The 16,264-nt window shown below is 49.5% G+C and overlaps 3 protein-coding genes across 3 annotated transcripts; 1 reads left to right on the forward strand and 2 right to left on the reverse strand.

The window, feature by feature from the left end:
* Positions 1-187: 187 nt before the first annotated feature.
* Positions 188-895, reverse strand: H6S33_001999 (uncharacterized protein; the record flags this gene model as incomplete). The annotated part of the gene is made up of 1 exon (XM_044833805.1): positions 188-895. One exon carries the CDS (start codon positions 893-895, stop codon positions 188-190), a length of 708 nt encoding a protein of 235 aa, XP_044693142.1.
* A 3,660-nt stretch (positions 896-4,555) lies between these two features.
* Positions 4,556-8,812, reverse strand: H6S33_002000 (uncharacterized protein; the record flags this gene model as incomplete). The annotated part of the gene is made up of 2 exons (XM_044833806.1): positions 4,556-6,042; positions 6,100-8,812. The coding sequence occupies 2 exons, from the start codon at positions 8,810-8,812 to the stop codon at positions 4,556-4,558; spliced, it is 4,200 nt and encodes a 1,399-aa protein (XP_044693143.1).
* A 6,074-nt stretch (positions 8,813-14,886) lies between these two features.
* H6S33_002001 (uncharacterized protein) lies at positions 14,887-15,986 on the forward strand (the record flags this gene model as incomplete). The annotated part of the gene is made up of 3 exons (XM_044833807.1): positions 14,887-15,046; positions 15,102-15,640; positions 15,711-15,986. The coding sequence occupies 3 exons, from the start codon at positions 14,887-14,889 to the stop codon at positions 15,984-15,986; spliced, it is 975 nt and encodes a 324-aa protein (XP_044693144.1).
* Positions 15,987-16,264: the final 278 nt, after the last annotated feature.

The following is a 16,264-nucleotide window of genomic DNA, read 5'->3' on the forward strand; positions in this document are numbered from 1 at the left end:
GCATGAAAATCTCAACAGTGCGCAAAAAAGATCGCATACACCTGATTGAGCTACATCTAGTCTACTCTTTTCTGGGTGGGGAAGGGAGGGGGGGGGGGCTTTTTATGCTTTTTTTCTTCCTCCCAGTGATTCTTTCTTTCTCCATGATTTCTTTTTCTAATTGACTTAACAGACGGGCTGTTTGCTCTTACCGTCGTAATGAATCGCATTTAAACGTGGATTTGCATGTCTTGCAAGAAAACTGCCTCATATGCAACCCTGAAACTGTACTCCCCGCCTGACTCTGCGTATCACCCATCCCACTATTGATCTCCGACATTTCTCCCGGGTCCTCCGAGTATATCTCTGTTCCGGATTCAAAATTACTCGTCTCTGTTGTCGGGCTGATAGGCTGTGTAGAACGGTCCAAAGACCTATTGCGGTCAATATATTCACTATCCCAACTGGCCGCGCGGCGGCTATAGTCTGGGAATTCGCCATTATTACTTGGTGAGCGTTGTGAAGACTGCTGCTGATATTCGATGGTTTGGTGGTGGTTGTGGGTCCCTGGATATTGTACCGATGGAGGATGACCCTGCTTGTATGTCCCCCACGGGTCGTTCTTATGATCTGATAGATACTGCGACATTGCAGGGGCTCCTCCTGGTGCCCTCATGGCAGTGGGGGACTCGGGCGAGTAGCCAGAGTGCGGCGGAGGACTCAATCCGCTAGGAGTAGTTGGTGGGGGTATTGGGCCGCCGGGGCGGCCGAGTTCATACCCAAATATGGATTCGATTGAGGGGAGTATGTTGTGCTCTGGTCGACGATGGTAGTGTGGGTAATAGCCCACCGGCGACACAGGCATGTTGAAATTATCTCGCTCCATCCTGTTCTCCACAGGATAATGAGGCGGCATAGTTGATGTTGTGCTATTTTAATAATGCATACAATATTAGGCACCTCACTGTAACAGCAGTTAGCCATGGGGCATCTTGAGTTTGGGAATATGAAAGGGAGAACATTAAATGAACACAGAGGTGGGAACGAATGGAAAGAGTGGGACAGAAAGAGAAGAAGCAAGTCGATAGTTTCTGCTGCGTGCGCAAGATTGAAAATAGATTGGACGTGACATCAATATTGAAATCAAAAACGAACACAAGGAAATGTCGATAAACGGGTAAGAAAAGCCACACTGCAACTTTATGAATGTAGTGATAACCAATTATAATTGAACACTTGCTTACCTTACTTGCTGTATAGATTTAAATAGCCCTAGGTGTTGATATCTAAGACTCGATGGTGGAAGTTCGCTAAGTAAATCCTTGGTGGGAGTACGTTTGGGGAGGGAGAGTTCGGTTTGGAGCTAGTCCCCTAAATCCGTTGCGCACGATCAGTGTGGTCAGCACTCTCCCTGTTTCAATATTAACACACAAAGCCAAGTAGAGGGAACTTACAAGCGGGGAACCTTAACGCGACGGCGGAGCGGCGGCGGGGGGCAAAGCCGATACTGCGCGAGGGGAAGCGCGAAGTGACGAAAGGAGGGGGGTTGTGGGTGAAGGTGAGGGGGGGGGGGGGGGGGTGGTTGTGAAAGAAGGCTCTCTGTCTTCTGTCTTGCAAGCTCAGATCAAGGGACGGCTCGGGGTGATTCTACAAAGATCATGTCCGTAGACCGTAGATAACTATACCACCGATCTACCTACGTACATTACTCTCTCCCCTAATGGAAAGCGCTTTTAAAGAATATAATATTAACTGACTGTTCGGTAGTAAGTCTCGGCTGCAAAGAAACTTGTACGGTAGGTAGGTGTGGTTTGTATTTTATCATACGTCGTCGCCGCCCCCCCAGTCCAGTTCAAGTTCAAACCAGGTAAGTGGTTAGGGTAGTAGATAGGTAGGCTGGTAAGGTGAGTGTAAGAGAAGGGTGAGAAATAGGTATATCGTTAACCCCAAGAAGGGTCTCCTTCATAGAGTGCTGTCTTGGTCCCGCGATTACTACCCCCATGCGGTGGGATCAAGCTCTCGGCGTGGGCGCATGCACACTCAGAGTTGACGCAGCCCATAGTCGCAAAACCATTGGACGCCCTGGCAAGGCAGCAGTCTCAGGAAATATCCCAACGTCGCACCTATGCGTACCTCTCTTCCGCCTGGCTCGCCTTGCAAATCAAAAAAAAAAAAAAAAAAAAAAATTCCCCTTCCTTGACCCGCCCTCCCGTCCCATAAAGACCCGAGCACCCCCAAATAAAATTTGTTTGATTCTAGCAGGGCAGGTCCACTCCAGTGTGGAGGTGCGCAGGAAGAGAAACGGAATGCTTGGAAACAGCCTGTTGGATGGATCAAAAAGAACCTATTGCGCACATATGTGTTGTGCTGCGTTCAACCACTACATTAATCAGACAGATACAAAAGCACTGACTTTTTCTGTTGAATACTCACCAACCACCTTGTGCCCTTTCCCCTTCACTCTTCACATATTCCAGGTTATTTCTTTTCGGTTTTCAGTATCTACTAAACTACATATCCCCTGTTGTCACGAGAAAAAGCCACCGCAACGCATGATCAGGATGGCCGCCTCTAGATCTAGTTAACCGCCGGAGGTAACCGGTCCATATGGGGGTGTGTTCGACATTTCGGCGGCTATCATACCTAATTCCCCAAGTCTAGAATTGATCAGCTGGAATATCACAATCATATTTGTAGGATTAGCCAGCTGATTACATGGTTTGTTCAGACTCCGAGCAGGGATCATTATCGGCACTCGATGTAACCTTTCCTCCAGGGTTAGGGTAACTTGATTTCCAATCTACCCAGTAAGCATGACTGGGAGTTATGGAGTAGTCAGGTTTGGGCATGCGGGATGCGTATTCAGGCATTCCGCGGATGAGGTTTCCAAAATAGAAAATATCTGGCCTCGGACACTCTTAAGATCAGGTGTTATCTGAGTGGGCAAGATGTTCGATACTCTCGTGTCGAGATAGGGCCAATTGCATGCTTTCTCACTCGGTCGTTAGTGCAGTAGCCTTCCGGGAAAGAACATACGGTTTGAGTTCAACACATCCTCCAATCCCCTCCTTTAAAATTGTCATAAAGATTCAGATTGACCCTGGGAATAGCAGCGAAATGAATTTGGTCTCTAGCATATCAGCTTGTATTCCATGGAGCGTTGATATCTTTTTGCTAAGCTGGTGATGGACACACACTTGCTGATGCCAGCTGGAAGCTCGTTTGTGATGAACTAATCTCACTTAATAGCTAGATATAAGGCGAGTGTTTATCTAGAAAAGGTTTTCAGTGAGTTGGATGATGGATGTGGAGAAAACATAGCTGGAATGATGATGACGTTGCTTGAGGTAACCGTGTTCTTAAATCACGGTAGGAAACACCTGCTCGATATTATTTTTTCGTCATGTAGGTACGCAAGCTGAGAGTGGTTGCGTTTTGCACACATTCGATTCAGTTCTGGACCTTTGCCGTCGATTCATGTACGATGGAGCTTGGACGAGTGCTCTTTCATGACTCTGATCGTTTCCTCAAAGAAGTAAACACGAGCGACACATCATCGCCATCATCATCGACACCATTATCATCACAACTACCACTACAACATCCCTATAAATTTACTGTCATCATCATCATCATTTCTAGCAGCATGGTCTGCCCAGGTACAACGGCATCCTGCACCCCCTGTGATAATTGCGACCAGTCACTAACCAAATTTTGTTCTCAGTGCATCTGCATGTAGCCTTCAATGGAGTAGCCCCATGGTCTAGCTATTGTCGCCCATCATCTACTCTAGTTATCGTGTCTCAATGGAAAAAAATTTCCCCATGTACGAAGAGGTCCTAGCTAGCGGATAGCCGCTACGGTCTAAGCTTGAGCACAGATGTGTACATGTATGTACATACATGTACATACATTGGCTCTTGCACGGTCCCCTTAACTTCAAAGTCGAATTACGGCTCCACGCAGTTTAGAGAAACTAATGGGTAAGTGCTCATAAGAAGGACGGATGGCCGAGTAACTTCAACTTCAAGCAGTATTATTCATGGCGAGCCGAGAGGGAGTCTCAGATGTAAGCACGTCATAATATAAAATTAAAGAAAAGAACTCCTGCAAAATCCAGATCCAATACCCCTTCATAAGGCATCGTAAAAAAAAAAAACCAAGGAAAGGCAAGGGATTGACGCTAACGAGCACAATAAGACAAACGATATGAAATGGAGGGGAGGTGCGGAAACAGATCGATCGATCTACAGACTGGGCACATGCTGCACTCTTATCACCAAAGCTTTCCTAATCGATAAAGCACCGCCCTCTGTTTTATCCAGCCAACCTTTCTCCTAGCTTGATCATTAAGATCTCTGGGCGAGGACTCGACATGATATCACCCAATCCAAATATAGGACAAGAACAAATAGAAAATGCAAAGAAAGAAACGAAAAAGTCCATCCCTTCATAGACCCCTTAAAAGGAAATCGATAACCAGCACGAAGAAAAGATATCAAGTAAACGAAAACCAAAAACACCTCAAATCTAGAACAGTTTTTAGGGTTACGGTTCACGCAGAGATATACCCACCTCAGTGGATAAAACCGTAATCCTCGTTATCCAAAGGTGCCATAGCTACCCCCATCAAGGCCATTGGGATTTCCCCACCGGGGTAATACCCGTATTGCCCGTGATTCTCGATCAAGCTATTCGCTGTAGCCACCGTCTGAGTATGCATTTGCCCAACTCCGAGCCCGGGATTTGCGGGGAGCTGTCCAGAAGCATGCCCATAGGCAAAGTAACTCTGTTGTGGCTGCTGCTGCTGCTGCTGCACCTGTAGGTGTTGCTGTCCCGACATTACAGGGCCCATTCGCTGACTCGCTGGGCTGTGCGGTGGTGGGCGCTGTGAATATGTTGGAGACGGTGAATATCCGCTATTGATCGACGGTGCGCGTGCTCCTGTCATGGACGAAGGACTAGGATACATATCGTTCCCGGCGTACTCGAATTGATTGAGCATGGGATGTAGTCCTGAGACATTTTGCATGTTTTGGATACTATCCGGACCGAACCCCAGACTTCCGGGTGTGGAGTACTGAGGACCGCCTTGTGGGGGTGTCGACATGTTGAAATGATTGTCCATTGGTATGTGCGGCGAGCTTCGCGGAGGGGTGTGATGTGAACCATAATTTGTATTCCTGCCCGTATATTGGATGTCATCCTCGTATTGCACATCCACTGTATGATGTCGTTGACCTGATGCGTCTCCACCACCGATAGAGTCGATATCCATATCGGTTGATAGATGCTGAGCCTTCGGCATCGGCGCGACTGGGGCAGTATTTGCGCTTCTAGCGGGCGCCTGCTTACTGGAGCCCCTTGTGCTCGGCGGCACCACGGCATCATCCGTAATCAGATCCAGGACCGGGAGTGAGATTTGCTCCATGTGTCTAGCCAAGTGCACGGTCAATTTCTTCCATGTGGCACAGGTCACCCCACAGAACCTGCATTTTTCTTCCGTTGGGAGCTTTGATGTCTGCTGGTGACAGTCGTCAACAATCTGCCACACCTTATCAAAATCTTCCTGTGTCGGCGCCCCATCCGCTCCCGCGACGGCCTTGGCCGCCTTTCCCTTCTTCCCCGTCGACCTTCCGGCGGCTTTTGCGGCTGCTTTCTGTGCTTTGATCTTGGGCTCTGCCATCTTGTGTTCACGAACCAAGTGCTGAACGAAGTTATCCTTACGGTAACAGGTATGTGTACAATCGGGTGTGTTGCATGTCCACCATTCGAGATGTCTGTGGCGTTCATTCTCATGGCGAACCCAATCAGCCTTGCGCTTGAAGGATTTTGGCTCGGTGCACTCAGAAAACGTGCAGGTAAAGGGGTGGACGTCTTCGTGGACGTGCTTGGTCCAATCAGAGGGCTTTGTGAACTTTTTGACCTTGAAACAGATGGGACATTCAAATTCAGCTGGCAATCGAGAGACAGGAGGCTGAGGAACTCCAGAAGGGAATTGCGTCGCGGCTACTTTGCCTTCTGTGGGAGAGTGGTCGCCGGCAGTCTCATCGGATGAATATGCTATACTTTATGAGTTCCAGCTTCAAATGAGATTGCAGGATAGATTTGTGAGCCTACCTTCGCCTCCAGGACTGCCCGCAGAGATCTTTCTTTTATGTCCATTGTTCTCTTCTTGTCCTCCCGCTCCAATAGAACCAACGTTACCTCTACATTTTGCATTGTTACCACACTTGCCACCATTCTTGATCGTCGCAAGATGCTTTTGCCTGTGTTCAACTAATTTCTTGTACCGCTTCCCCTGTTCGTACACGATACGTTCGACCAACTTGTGATGCAATTCCGGTGTCTTAGACTTGATATGGGCTGTAAAGCCCTCTACGTTTGGTGTGATGTCTAATTTCTGCTGTCTTTGCCCAAGAGGCGGTGCCTGTGGGGGTCTGTTCAAGGTGTCATCCATAACCTCATCTTCACTATCATCATACCCGTCATGTCTATGCGGATCGGGAGGGCTCAGTAATGATTGATTCGCCGCTGCAAGTCCTCGCTTACTTGTCTCCTCGCCAAAGGTAAATCGGGATTTCAGAGTACTGTCGGGCGCGCTATCACCAGACGCAACGGGAGACTTGATGGGCACTAATGGTGGCCCACCATACTGGCCGAGCATACTGACAATGCCAAAGGAAGGTTTGTTGTTTTTATGGAGCCTTGAGCCTGTGGCAAGCTCGCTCTTGCTCCGAGCCCGACGGAGTTGTTGCATTACATGGCTTCCCACGCTCAGCCCAGTGGTTCGTTTCTCGGCCGGCGTAGGGCTGACAGACTTTGCTGTACTAGCGGTGTGCCCAGAGCTCTGGCCGATGCCCGCCGTGATGCCCGCCATGCTCACAATTGCACCATGGACACTCGTGTCAACTTTCAGAGTCCCAGGCTTTGACCATGATGTGCGCGTTTTCACGGGAGCGAAACTAGCAACGGATGCAGAAGAGGCAACAGAATCACCTCTCTTTCTGCCAAAGCTAGCTGCATCACCAACCAAGGTCTCCTTTTCAGCTTCGTCCTCGACAACCTCCGTCTTATTTTCTCTCAGTTTGTCGCTGGCGTTACTGTGCCCTCTCTTGAGACTTGTTCTCATGAGTGATTGCATGAGACTGGGCCTTCTTGAGTGTCCAGGAGGTGATGATACATCCTTATCTTGACCCTTCTCTTTGTTTCTGAAGCTCAACCTCTTTAGCAATCCGCCGTCTGCGGCAATTCGGTCTACATCGCTGGTACTGAGTCTTCGGTTTTTCGATGTCTCGCTGCCGAATGTGGCGACCCTTGATGCAGTCTCAATGTTCTGCGCATACTCGCGAAATCGGGACATCGCCGCATTCGCAGTGTGGGGCTGGCATTTCATAGCGGCCGCATTTGTGCCGCTGGGTATATGCCCGACGGTATCAATCCATGGATGCGCAGAGTAGAACTGCTTTGGATTCGGAAGCAGAGCAGGATCGTTGTCAATCCGCATCTGCTCTTCTTCTTCTTGCTCTTTCTCCGTTCTCTTCAAGGCCTCTTCAGTTGGAGGTGCTTCAGACGTATTCATTGACTCGTCATCATCATCGAGGGATCCATCGTTGGATAGAGATCCATCCGAGCTGTCATCTTCTTCATAGTCATATTCCCCTGGTCTGATATCATCGTCATCTATAACCAGTACACCTGTAATCGCCCCGGCACTACTCTCTCCAACCTTTACAATTTCTTCCTCCTCTGCACCCTTGGTCGACGAGCTCTTATTCCTGGAACCCGAAAAACTTTTCGCCCTGCCCCTCTTTGGAGCCTTAACCGTCAAACCACCAGGCTTTCCCTCCTTCCCATCCTTTCCGAATGTGGTGTCACCGTTTTTCCTCATCCAGTCTTGAATCTCCAAGGCTTTAAACTCTCGCTGCTGGTTGATTGTCTGCTCATTCAGGCTGGGGATTTCTGCAGCATCTTCACCCACACCCAGCGCAGCGCGCATTTCCGGATCATATCCACGACTCCATGCTCCATCCTCATCACGCTTGTCGACAGTGAGATCCACTACTGGCGGCGGTGACTTCACAACAGGATTACTAGATGACGCAGAGGACGCATGTGAGATTGGTGTTGGATGCTGGATATGCACACCCAGCCCCTTCACAGGTCCCGAGGGGGTGAATTGTTCCACCTTTATCTGCACGTCCTCATTCCCACTACTTCCAATACCAGGGCTTGGCGAAATAGTAGGCCTGGGGCTTGGGGGAAACGCCATGCGCCTACCACTAACACCAGTTGCCGGCGTCGAGTAGGCGGTCCCTGAAAGTCCGTCATCGAGCTCATACACATCATCGTCCGCCAGCGGCGGCATCTCTACGTCGTCAAAGTTTGGCGTCGTCGTGAACCTATCCATGAGTGTCGGCGACTCATCGTCCAGACTGTGACGCCCGCCAGTACTATGGTCATAGTAGCTCGGGTTTGGCGAATAGTGCGACCCGGGTCCCCGCGGGAAGCTCATGTTATTGTAAAAGCTACTGTTTGTGATCGGTGATGCAGCCGATAACGTGGAGGGGGAATTAGTCAGTCGTGAATGATCCGGATGAAGCGACGATGGAGACGCGGGTCGTTTGCCGTTGGGTAACCTGCTATTATTGTTCCTCACAGCCGGTAAAGTGGGCTGGTAAGGTTGTGAAAGTGATGGTGAGCCTGAAGCATCCATAGAGAAGAGGGAGCTGTCGAATGTGGGCTGTGATGGCGGGGACGCAGAGGTTGTGTAGGGGTTCATTTGTGATTTTCGCGTCTTTGGTGAGGGGGTGGAGGTTGTGGAGGTAGTCATGGCAGAGCGTTGTGAAAAGGTCCCGGGCCTGATATGATATGGTCCAATCTATATTAGGTTCTTCTGGTGCCTAGAATCGCGGGATTGTCAGCTGGCATTCCTTGACCTGCTCTTCTCTGATTCGCCAGCTAGATGGTTGAAGGATTGGATATGGGCCACCGAGGGGGGTGTACAGATGTATATGATTCAACATGCGGCCCAAAAGAGCACAAGAGATAAATAAGTGAGAGAGGGTATACAATAAGGGCTGCACGGTAGCTATCCAGAGGGGAAAACAAGAATGCCCAGCAATTCCAAAGAATGGAATTGATTGGACAAAAATGAAAATAAACCAGGCAGTACGAGGGTGCCAACATCGAATAAACGTCCCAGCTCTTATCCTCGTGCAGGATTGAAGGGAGGCCAATGTAAGAAGGAGGGACCCCATGTCCTCGTCGGTTGGGCTAGTGACAGGTACCAGAGCCGAAACCAGAAACCATCAAACCACGGCTAGGTAAAGTAAATGTGGGCAAAAAAGGGCATGGGATCGGATGAGTTGGGGAAGTTTGGGGGGATTGAGTGTGGGTTTTTTTTTTTTTTTTTTTTTTTTTTTTTTTTTTTTTTTGGGGGGGGGGGGGGGGGTAGAAGGGCAGTTCGCGCATATATTGTGAAGTAGAAAGAGCTCGCATGCTCACCCAGGTGCACAGAAACGTAAGAAAAAATAATAGAATAAAATCCCGTTCACTTAATGTCCCTATTTCTTTCCTCTCTCAAAGGCTGTTTGTCGCCGCCGCTGTAAAAACACAAACAAAAAAGACAAATGGCTATCGCCACTCAAAGTTCATTCCCGCTCCCGCCGGCCGTCGGTCTCTCTCCACTCAAATGTAAAAAATTAATAGTAATAATTAAGGACCCTCTGTGCGAATTTTTTTGGCCTTCTATTGATTGATTGATATTGATTTGGTTGGTTTGATTTTTGATTGACACGAATAAAAAAAAATGTTTTATTTCTCTTTCCTTTCTGGGAGGAGATGTAAAAAAATTGCCAAAAGCTTGTATGTAACAGGAGGAGAGGCAGTCGGAGGGGGTAGACTTGCACAGGTGCCTTCTTTTCGGTTTTTTCCAGCAACGCAGGTGAGGCGACCAAGAAGGTATAAATAAACGAAGTGGGGGAGCCAGTCAACTGGTCGTGAGAGCTAGTCGATATTGTAGGCAGTAGTCTCGGTAGCAAGTAGTAGTAATGATTGACCGAATTGGTTCGGAAGCTGGGCGCAGTAGCTAGTAGGCGGCGGTGCTGTATATATTTCTTCCCTTTGCAACGGCAAAGTGTATATTTCAACCTTAAAATGGGAGCTTTCTCTGTTTCGTTTTTGTGATGGAGCTGCGGACGGAGTGTAATGTGAGGTGACAGAGATGGAGTGGTAGTTGGTGGTGGTTGTGGGTTGTGGTTTTTAGTGAGTCCACAATCCGAGAGTCAGTCGCAGGAGGTGAGTATGTAGGCCGTAATGCTAATCGCAGGGTATAATTTAATGCCTGGGTACAAATCGAGCAAGGAACTTATTCCTGTCTCAGGCACACACGGGATTTTAGCAGGGCTTTCTTGGACGAGTTGCTAGAAGACGGTTGTTTAGAGGTACATACGATATTGTAATAGTAATAGCCGTAGGCAGTAAGTAGTAGTGGCAGTAGTATGCAAAGGCCTCTTGGGGGGAGATCTAGGTTAAGCTTTACCACTTTTTTTTTTTATTTTTTTCTTGCACCACTACCTTTTTAGACAAGAGGGTAGCACCGTATTCTCGGGTCTGTCGTAATTGGTAATGCAAGGAATGTCGAAGCTGTGCCAATTGTCGAATCACTAATGATAATCTCTCTGTGCACAAGGCGCAAAGAACAGAAAATCAGGATGGGGGAAACGAGAACGGGGGGTGGTGAGTAAGGAAGGGAGATTTTGGGCCCTAGGTGAATCCTATTGGAGTGTATGCGTTGGTGGGTTAATTGTGGGTGGAGGTTGGAGGTTGGAGGTGATGATGGCTAGATTTGTAAAGTCCTAATCGGATTCGCGTAGATTGGTAGAGATTTGCGTGTGGCCGAGAGGGCAGAGGACTGGGGAGAGAGTTGAGATGTCTAGTCTGTCTGCCTTGAGAGAGAGACCTTTTTGGAGAAAGTTAGGTTGTGAGAACCTAAACCTCGACGAATTTGGGGGAGGGGCTGAGAGCATATCGGAATGGCTGGGCATTACAACATGCCTAACAATCACCACTCGTGCAACACAGTGACAATCGCACGTTGCACTCAATCGGGGATAAAGAGCCCTTAATTCGATGCGGCTCTGCGAGAATATTCCTATGAAAAGTGAAATTAAGGGACATTGCTTTCTCTTTATTTCCCCTTTTCGACATCAAGCATGCCGGGGTTGTTTCGATAATATGCATGATGACATGCAAATCAACGTGGAGATTGATTGCAAAAGCGTCGCAAGCTTGTCGCTTAGGGTGAAGTGGGATCTTAACCTTCAAACCGTTCGCCAGCAGCCAGTAAGAAGCCTCTCTTTTCCCTTTGGGACCCTTCCACCATCATCATCATCCAGACCCCGAACCCTTTCTGCCCCTTCGCGCCGGCTGTTCCCGTATTCCCTCTTCGTTAGTTAGGCGCGGATGCTGTATTTAGGCGAGCGACCAGACAGTAAGGCGTTAGTCTGCTACTCTACTCTGGCTGTTTATCCAGCTCTCCCTGTTAGAGATGAAGTACCTGTGGTTAGTGTCTATAGATACATAACTCATCTTTGTCTCCATCATCCTCATCTTCACGGGAATCAGTCATCAGTCATCATCCATCGCTGTAGACACATGCCACGATGGGAGATTCCAATGCATACAACACATGGAGTGTCCATATCGTGAACAATCGCAGCCTTCTTTCTTTCCCACCCTTGATAGCCTGCATGCTACATGCTGCTGCTGCTCTCGAGACGCAGACTGGGTGAACTCGCAGACTGAGTAGAGTACCACTACCCATCCATTTCTGCAGAGCCGACTCGTAGAGTACAGACATACAGAGCGGTTGTTGTGTGTGTATGGTGTATGTAGTACAAGCCCACAGAAGGCCGCCTTGTGAAACGCTCCTCACGTCACACCTCCCTCACTGCGCCATTCCATCCATCTCGCGAGGTACAATCCCTCACGGATCTAGGGATGGAGTAAGCACTTGTACCTAAACGTAACTCATCTCGCTGTTGCTGCTGCTGCTGTATGTACCCCTCACGCAAATGTCCGGGCTTCTAGAAGAAAGGGGGATCGAGTGTACCTGAGAATCTCCCCTCAAACCCTACATAAGCTCTCTCGGCACAGATAGAGGATACCCAGAGTAGAGATAGAGAGCAGCAGAGTCAAGGAATACCGTATGTACTCGGGGCAGGTAAAAAGTACCGGACAATGCAAGTTTTGTCTCTGGGGTTTTTTGCAGTAGTTCACGCCTAGCACGCACACCCATTGGTGAACCAAAAACCTGCATTGTCCGGTACTTTTTACCTGCCCCGAGTACTCTACCTACATAAATGCGCACACCTTATCGCATAGATATGACTGTGCACTGCCCCACTACCAACCACACAAATTAACCATCCCACACACATGACACAGACCCCCCCACTCTCTCTCTCTCCGTATCGATACCTCCTACCCAGGTACCTACATACAACAACAACCTGGTCCTCTCTCCACAACCACAGCATCTTCAGTTTCCCCGTCCCTCTATTCATCCATCCATTCTCCCTCCCCATGTCAAACGAGCACCACGGAGTACCCTCCGCGAACAGCTCAGTGGCTTACACCCTCCCCCCCCCCACCACCACCACCACCCCGTGGCAGTGCACCCGGGAAAAGTCTACCTCTCCCCTCTCCCCTCTCCCTCTCTCTTCTTATGGTACTTGCTCCTGTCGGTAGTTGTGTTTCGTTTCGTTTCCAAATAAAACCCACTATGTAGAAGCGTTAATAAGGTTGTTTCGTGTGTGTGGGTGTGTGATATTGCCGGCCGACTGAACCGGACAGGCATTGTGTTTTCTCTTTCGGGGAATTTTTGCACCCTGGTGTGAATCTTGCGGGGGCCAGTGAGATCAAGATTGATTGATTGATTGATTGAATACTAGCTTTGTAGATTGATACCCGTAATTTGGACCTGGACCTGGACCTGGAATGGGAAGTGGGTGGATGTGGGTTTGGTATGGCCGGGTTTGGGGTGCGCATGCGAAGAGATGTTAGGATTGATGTGAATCAACTACTCTACAGAGCTAAGGCCTAAAGGGCTAGAACAGAGTAACTGCATCATGGAGGATATCACTGGTCTGGAGTACTCTTCGATTCTCGAAGGACTGGAACAATAACGCAGCTGCACGGCTGACTCTAATGACGGATGGGGGGCCTCATATCGAAAACCACGAGTATTTTTTTTCGAATAGCTAATCTCTTAAAAAGTACCCTGAGGTTGTGATGGCCGTCCTCAGAACCTACTATTAGCCAGCCGGCTTGGTACGAATCTACACTAACACTATTTAGCACTAACACTAGCAATTGTTTGTTGCCAAGACCCATGGTGGGCCAATGATCGATTGGTAGCATTATTAGTACCGGCCTACTAGTACAGTCATAGCGGGATTTGTACGGGATAGGGAACACCGTGGGGGATTATGGATACGGTGTCTATGGGGCTAATCCTTAAATCGGTTCATCTATTGAAGGTTATGATTGGCACTAGTCACCGTCACCGTGTAGTGTTCTCCATGAGACTAGACGTCTTGAAGGCCTGTCTCGAGGCTCTTGTCTCGAACAGCTCGACAACAAATAATAATAATTTTGATCTCGAAACCGGCTTGAAATCTACCAAGATATACCACATGTAGTGACATACATGTAAATACATGTAGATATTAGAGACAAAATGGTCTAGTCAACTGTTTGCTACACATCGTGGTGCGTGGCACTTGGCAAGCTTTCGGAATAGGTGGCCAACTGGGGCAAAAGGGAAACGTAGCAGTAACGGGCACTTAGATTAGTTTCTCTCTGTCACTCATAGAAGTTCATCCATCATCATCAATACATCCATCGCTGCGTTCACGTTTGAATTTGCGTAGGTTCTGGACAAGACTCGAGGAGATACGAGAGCCAGCCTGCAACGTTTATCGGGTAGAATTTGAGCAACTAGCTAATGGCTCACAACTACTCACTCGGTTTTCTCAAGCCTGTTTCGGGATTGGCAAGACGAGACGAGACCGGCACCCTCATTTCACAAGACGAGGCAGGACTGGGCCTTAGTCTCGTCTTGAACGGTGTCGTGGAGAACACTACGTGACTACATGTAGTGTGTCATGTTTAAAGCTTCTGCCTACTTCAAATATCTGTTACAGTACATACACTAGTGGTGAGAGACGCTGGCCCTTGGAATGGTTTAAATTCTGGAGTATAACCCTTGTGGGTGATCGTAAGTTTGTTCTATATTCGGAATCAGAATACCCACTATTTGCTCAAAACACTTTACGAACTGTTGTAGTCCCACGGGCCCGTACTTTTGCTTCATACTATATCTCTACCTCGGAGACCGCTTTCACACGAAAACTTGGTATTTACAAACATGGGCAAATCTCAATTTGTAGAATTGAGGTTCTTTCAGGCGAGACGACCTTAAAAGGGTAGTTAGGCTGTTCATCATATCAGCCAAGCTAGCCAAGCCAACCGGTACTCTCTACTCCCCCCTTTCTTACCTCAGATACAATATCTTCCATTCTGCACCAGAGGGCACAATTGGAGATAGCAAATATGCATGCAAATAGAATTCTGTGTCGACAATATGTCAGTGCCCGTATCGATAGTAATCCCTGATTGCATCATGTGATCGCGACCTCGGCACAACGCAGCTAGCGATCGAAGCTCAGCTCGAGAGCTTCCCGAGGCAGCTTGAAGACAACTCTGCGGAGTATCCTCGAATACTCCACGAACTCTTCACGACAATTCACTGCTCCCCGCGACATCTCCTCTCCTTTCCTCCTCCTCCTCCTCTTCAGCTCACAATATATCCAACACCCACCAGGCAAGTACACATCCACAATGTCCGAATGGAAGAACAAGCCCACCTTCCCCCCCGGCTTCCAATACTCCAGCTTCGCCGACGCAACCACTGTCACGCCCGCAGACGTCGACAGCAGCCTCCCCCCCAACTCCGGCGTCTATACCGCTGACCTCAAGCGCGACTGGTGCATTGGCTTCGGTACGCACACTCCCACCTCCACCGCTAACCCTGGCACTGATACCCCACCTTACAGTCCCCCACGGCGGCTACCTCACCGCCCTTCTCCTCAAGAGCGCCCACAAACACATCACCACCCACCCCGCCCTCGCACCACTCAATCAGCCGCACGCAATCCACATCTCCTGCACATTCTTCAACTCGTGCACCCCCGGCGCCGCCCGCATCGCCATCACGCCCGTCAAGACCGGCCGGCAGTACAGCTTCCTTCGCGCAACGCTCACGCAGAACGGCGGGGAGCGGCTCTGCTTCGAGGGGCTAATCCCATTCACGAATCTCGAGACTCTGCAGACTGGCCCAACGCTGCCAACCGCGTCCACGCTGCCGCGAAGAGGCATTCCGGATCGGGAGACAGAGTGTGTGCAGGCGCCGAACGCGAGCGATCCGCGGGTGGATGTGCGGCCGGCGTCGCGGAAGCTTATTTATGCGGTGCCGGCGGTGGGGGCGCGCACGTATGGCAGCCTTGAGGGGTCGCCGAGTGTGCGGGAGCAGTGGGTGTCTCTGAAGGATGGGGGGAGCATGGATGTTCCCGCGCTAGGGTTCTTGAGTGATATGGTAGTTATGTCCCCGCGTCCCCCCCCCCCCTACCGCGTCCCTTTTAACTGACCCGTGAACGTGATGGTAGTACCTCCCGATACCGGAGAACTACAAAGAGACCTCCCGGACGCACTGGTATCCGACGCTCTCGCTGAAGGTCGAGGTGAAGCGCATCCCGCCGCCGGAGGGATGGAAGTGGCTGTTCTGCCGTATCGAGGCGCGCGAGATCCGGAATGGCCGCATGGACGTCATGGTGGATATCTATGACGAGGATAAGAACCTGGTCGCCATCGCGAGCCAGCTGGCGATCATTGTCAGCAGTGACAGAAATAAACCGAAAAATTTAGTACCGGCGAAGCTTTAGGGTAGTTGTGAGGGGTGGCGTGGTTACAATGTAGGACTAGAGTAGACATGGTGTAGATGATCTGCGAGCGATGTTTATTTTTATACACTTTGCACATGTCCGTTTATGCTGCTGCTTTGTGCGCGTGAGAGGAAGATTCCCGTGCGTCGTGATCGGCGAGAAGCCCGTTTCCCGGTAATGACCATCCTGACATGAATGTTTGCACGGGTCGGTTGGGATCATGGGATGTCACTCGGATCTGTTCTTGCAGCGGTGTTAGACACGTTTGCGGTGCGTGA

The sequence above is a fragment of the Morchella sextelata genome (assembly GCF_020137385.1).
Source record: "Morchella sextelata strain SCLS chromosome Unknown scls_12, whole genome shotgun sequence".
Classification (NCBI taxonomy): domain Eukaryota; kingdom Fungi; phylum Ascomycota; class Pezizomycetes; order Pezizales; family Morchellaceae; genus Morchella; species Morchella sextelata.